We start from the raw sequence: 6,000 nt of genomic DNA, 5'->3' as shown, positions 1-6,000 counted from the left end.
TCTCTCACCGAGTACCTTTTTTTTCTACGTGATTGTCCGTGTAAATATGTGATTAGAGTTGTCCCTCTCTGGGTGAGGACTGGTTGAAAAAAAAGCTCGTTTGTAATGTTTATGCCACAACGCTAGGCCCTCGAAACATACAATTTGATTTGAATTAACTTCATTTGATTTGATATCTCTCTCTCTCTCTCTCTCTCTCTCTCTCTCTCTCTCTCTCTCTCTCTCTCTCTCTCTCTCTCTCTCTCTCTCTCTCTCTCTCTCTCTCTCTCTCTCTCTCTCTCTCTCTCCCTCACGCGCACACCCACATGCGATGCAATGATTCTCTCACTCTTCAATGTCCCGTCCCCCCCCTCCCCCCAAAACAAAATCTCCCTCTCTCTATTTATCTGTCTGCAGGAGTACCACATATTATACCATCATTTACAGCAATCGACTTCAGATTGCCCGGCAGGGAAGAAAAAATCGCATTCAGTATGAAAGCAATACTCATTATAGTGGGTCTCGCTTCATCTATCATGCATGACAGACCTTTCGCGTAGTAAACAGCACCTGACGATAGAATTGTATACAAGTTTATGATACACCATGCTGACTAAAGCCATTACTCACACAGCAGTTGTTGTTAATTTTTTTTTTACACAATCCTGAATTGCCTAAAGAGATGGGGACACTAACGGGAAAAGAAGAATGCATGGATGATTTGTATCACTATATAGTATAGTTTTTGATACAGACAAACTGAAGGATTTTTATACAGGATAACTTTGCTGTGTGTTTACAACATTAACAAACAAACAAAAGCTTTGACGAGGCGATGACACGCTCTTTGCTTTTCCTAATAGGAAGGAAGGAAGGAAGGAAGGAAGGAAGGAAGGAAGGAATGAATGAAAGAAGGGAGGAAGAAAGGAAGGAAGAAAGGAAGGAAGGATTATGACAGGTTCTTTGCCATTCTTAACAGAAATAAATAAAAGAAGGGAGGAAGAAATGAAGGAAGAAAGGAAGGAATGAAGGAAGGAAGAAAGCAAGGAAGGAAGGAAGAAAGGAATGAAGGGAGGAAAAAAGGAAGGAAGGAAGGAAGAAAAGAAGGAAGAAAGGAAGGAAGAAAGGAAGGAATGAAGGAAGGGAGGAAAAAAGGAAGGAATGAAGGAAGGAAGAAAGGAAGGAAGGAAGGAAGGAAGGAAGGAAGGAAGGAAGGAGGGACTATGACACGTTCTTTGCCAATCTTAACAGAAAGAAATAAAAGAAGGAAGGAAGGAAAAGATACGGGAAAAAAACCAGAAAGAATGAGCCAATGATTCAATTATTATTTAAATCAATCAATCGACCAATCAGTCAATCAATTACTCACTCATCCACTGACACAAATGACTCTGACTCAATCTGTCAATCAAATAAAGTCTCGATTTATGCGCAATGTAGTGACTTTTCCTCTGATCACAATATGCATTAACTTTGTGCGAGTGTCTTATGTGCACTTATTACAATTGAAAAAATCCCCTCAAATATTGGCGCTCCAAGTCTTCTTCTTCTTCTTCTTTTTCCCTTAAGCTAGCTACTAGCTAGCTGCCCTTTCCCCACCTCCTGTATCACCAACCCCTTCCCATTTTCTGCTTGTTTGTGTATCTGTTTTGTCTTTTGTTTTGTTTTACGTTTCCTGAAATGAGCTAATGTACTTATTCCGCCATCATGCTAACCTTTGTTTTGTAATTACTATGATTGCTTAAAATAAGCATTATATGCTTGAGTATGTAATCATCCATGCATTGTTCTTGTCATGATTAAAATTGAATAAAGTTTTGTTTAAACCAAATAAAATATCTCAATAAAAACAAGTCGCGTAAGGCGAAATTACTACATTTAGTCAAGCTGTAGAACTCACAGAATGAAACTGAACGCACTGCATTTTTTCACAATGACCGTAGTCCGCCGCTCGTGCAAAACGCAGTGAAACTGACGAGCCTGTTTAGCGCGGTAGTGGTTTCGCTGTGCTGCATAGCACGCTTTTCTGTACCTCTCTTCGTTTTAACTTTCTGAGCGTGTTTTTAATCCAAACATATCATATCTATATGTTTTTGGAATCAGGAACCGACAAGGAATAAGATGAAATTGTTTTTAAATCGATTTCGGAAATTTAATTTTAATCATAATTTTTATATTTTTAATTTTCAGAGCTTGTTTTTAATCCAAATATAACATATTTATATGTTTTTGGAATAAAAAAAATGATGAAGAATAAAATGAACGTAAATTTGGATCGTTTTATAAAAAAATAATTTTAATTACAATTTTCAGATTTTTAATGACCAAATTCATTAATTATATTTGAAGCCACCAAGCTGAAATGCAATACCAAAGTCCGGCCTTTGTCGAAGATTGCTTTACACAAATTTCAATCAATTTGATTAAAAAATGAGGGTGTGACAGTGCCGCCTCAACTTTTACAAAAAGCCGGATATGACGTCATCAAAGACATTTATCGAAAAAATGAAAAAATCGTCTGGGGATATTATACCCAGGAACTCTCATGTAACATTTCATAAAGATCGGTCGAGTCGCTCTACACACACACACACACACACACACACACACACACACACACACACACACACACACACACACACACACACACAATTAATCAATCAATCAATCAATGAGGCTTATATCGCGCATATTCCGTGGGTACAGTTCTAGGCGCTCTGCAGTGATGCCGTGTGAGATGAAATTTTACACACACACACACACACACACACACCCAGACACACACACACACGCACACACACACACACACACACATACATCTCGACCCTCGTCTCGATTCCCCCTCTATGTTAAAACATTAAGTCAAAACTTGACTAAATGTAAAAGTGAATACTCACATCGCCACGCCCACGCCTTCTGTTCGTTGAGGGCGTGGTAGTAACGCGTCAGGTCACGATGACATCCTTGGGACACGTTGTATTTCGCAGGACTCCTTCCCGCATCGATAAAAGCGCGGTAGATATGGGGAAACAGAAGGTACTGCGCTTTGGTCAACGTGTCTATTTGCCTCCGGATATCAACGTCGGTGTGTGTAAATTCGATCTCACTTCGCACGTTGCTCAGGGCAACCAGAAGGATGCAGGTCAAGGTCACATGGTTGACCTTGAAATGGTTTGGTTGGAATCCCATGATTCTTTCTCGAGCCTATGATGCTGAACTTATACAGCCTGAGGGCTTCCAGAAGTAAGGCTCAAACTCGTAGCTATGTCTTTGATTCACTGCATTCCGATTCACTCCCCAGAGCGATAACAAGGAGACATAGGTGAAAGTAGAGTATCAGAGCGATCCCTAATAGACAAAGGTCTGTAAAAGTATCACAGAGTATCGCATCGAATCAAGCCTCAGAGCGATCACAAGGAGATACAAGTCTGTGAAAGTATCACAGAGTATCACATCGAATCAAGCCTCAGAGCGATCACAAGGAGATACAAGTCTGTGAAAGTATCACAGAGTATCACATCGAATCAAGCCTCAGAGCGATCACAAGGAGATACAAGTCTGTGAAAGTATCACAGAGTATCACATCGAAATACACCTCAGAGCGATCACAAGGAGATACAAGTCTGTGAAAGTATCACAGAGTATCACATCGAAATACACCTCAGAGCGATAACAAGAAGACACAATTATGTGAAAGTGTCTCCCGGAATCACTCATCAATCATCAGAACGATCACAAGAACTGAAGGACACACAAATGTGGGAACTTGTCACGACGATCCACTTCTCATTGTGATAAGAAGAAGACTGCGTCCTGAGAAAGTGTCACACTCATAGGTCACACAGCGAGCAAAAAACTAGCGTAGGCAGTACCGGGACGCAGTACTGTGTCAAGGTTTCCTTTCATGCTGACATAGACATAACGATGGTTTCCGCGTGCTGGTGTGATGGTAATGCACTTAGACACTCCAGTCCATCTCTGGCGCACATCTGCTGGCGTTGAATCGCTCTACACACCACGATGATCGTGGTACTCTGGTTTTGTCGCCATCTGCACACACACGCAAATATGTAAAGCGGGTTACTTTGAATGTTTGACGTCAGACGTGTAGCCATGAAGACGGACAGAGAAACAGACAGAAAAACAGACGGACACACAAAAAGACAGACATACAGACACACGTACAGACGCAAGCAACCGTAAAGAAACGCTACCCTCACCTCACTGACACAAGCACAAACCTAGACGCAAGAACACACACACACACACACACACACACACACACACACACACACAACTCTCTCTCTCTTTCGATCAAAGTTTAGTTCAGTTCAACACAGTTCAGCCCCCCCTTCTCTCCCCCTCTCTCTCTATCTATCACTCTGACTTCTGTGTGACATTTAAATGAACCCACGCTATCATACCGGCTTCGTTTTACTGACATTTAGGAAAGTCTGCGCGGATTACAGAAGCTTCCGCTTGGCTTTTTCAGGTAAGCTGCTATTGACAGAAGTTTTAAAGGCGTTTATTTTTTTAATGTTTATATTTAGTTTTTTGTTCTTCAAAAATACAGGCCCAGATACTGATCTTTTCTAGCATAGGTCGACCTTTTCTCGCTATATCTCTCTAAAACCCTAGCCCAAATCCGTTTTGATAATGACAAGGAAGACTGACCCAACCCGATTTTCAGCCTCCGTGTCTTTTTTCTCCTTTAAAGTCTGGTACTTGTTTTTGTGAGCATGCGGTTTTGATTCTTTAAAAGTTACAGCCTGTCGGTCTACACATGCAAATTCAACAGAATTGGTATTTAAATAGAGAATAACAAAAGATCAATGCAATTACAAGCACACAAAATCAAACTGCTATTACAAATCAAGCAATCATAATATCATTAAGTCGCACCCTATCGGGCACGGTGCACATATACTAATAGGCATACATTGCCTGACGGCCACACTCTAGCCACTCTAGTCACTCTAGTCACTCTAGCCACTCTAGCCACTCTAGCCGACCAGAAAGAAATAAGGAATGAAATGAGAGATAAGAAAGATAGAAAAAAGTGAAAAAGACAACAAAAACAAAACAAAAACAAAAACAACAAAACAAAAGAGGAGGAGTATGTTACGCGAAGAGATTACAATTGAATAGAAAATTGAAACTGTGATAATTATATTGCAAATGTTCGTGCAAAAAACTAAAGCAAACAAACAAAATCAAAATGACAATCTTGACCGGTTTTGACAGACCATGCTCAAATCAGAATCAGTGATACGTGCCTCATCTGTTAATCTACAAGACAACGTTACAGATTATGTGTCACATTTTGACAAACAACCGTTGTTTTATCTGCGTTTTCTTTTTTCGTTTTCTTTTTTACACTTCCAGATTCCCTGTTAACTCTCCGTGTGAATAGAAAATTCTCGGTATCAAATTAACGCCCTTGGCTCCCCGGCGTTGCCAAGCAACGCCAGCCTATAACATCCGATTGCATCAGTGTTCAAATGCTGATCCCTTCAACAGGGTTAAAAAAGCTTGGTTATTACGAACACAGAGACACGAATAAAAGTCACAGATTAGCATGCACCGATGAACAAACACGGACGCACATGTTTACACACACACACACACACACACACACACACACACACACACACACACACACACACACACACACACAAACTCACATATACACACACACACAGACGCACTCACACACATACACACACTAACACAGACACACACACATCAACGTCATCAACGGCCTGTGCTCTGCTCATTCACTACTCTCTCGCTCTCTCTCTCTCTCTCTCTCTCTCTCTCTCTCTCTCTCTCTCTCTCTCTCTCTCTCTCTCTCTCTCTCTCTCTCTCTCTCTCGCCCTCTCTCTCTCTCTCTCTCTCTCTCTCTCTCTCTCTCTCTCTCTCTCTCTCTCTCTCTCTCTCTCTCTCTCTCTCTCTCTCGCCCTCTCTCTCTCTCTCTCTCGCCCTCTCTCTCTCTCGCCCTCTCTCTCACTCTGTAAGCCC

The 6,000-nt window shown here is 41.2% G+C and overlaps 1 protein-coding gene across 1 annotated transcript in view; it reads right to left on the bottom strand.

Annotated features, from left to right (window-relative positions):
* The window catches only part of LOC138947713 (uncharacterized), a 52,688-nt gene that overhangs the window by 25,182 nt on the left and 21,506 nt on the right, over positions 1–6,000 (bottom strand). Inside the window, exon 2 of the mRNA XM_070319253.1 lies at positions 2,877–4,029. Within this exon, the coding sequence (XP_070175354.1) occupies positions 2,877–3,168 (292 nt within the window). The 5' untranslated portion in view covers positions 3,169–4,029. The remainder of the gene's footprint in view (positions 1–2,876; positions 4,030–6,000) is intronic.

This window comes from Littorina saxatilis, linkage group LG14 (genome assembly GCF_037325665.1).
Source record: "Littorina saxatilis isolate snail1 linkage group LG14, US_GU_Lsax_2.0, whole genome shotgun sequence".
Taxonomy (NCBI): Eukaryota; Metazoa; Mollusca; class Gastropoda; order Littorinimorpha; family Littorinidae; genus Littorina; species Littorina saxatilis.
Note: the sequence above shows the minus strand (reverse complement) of the source record. Positions and strands in the feature narration are given on the sequence as shown.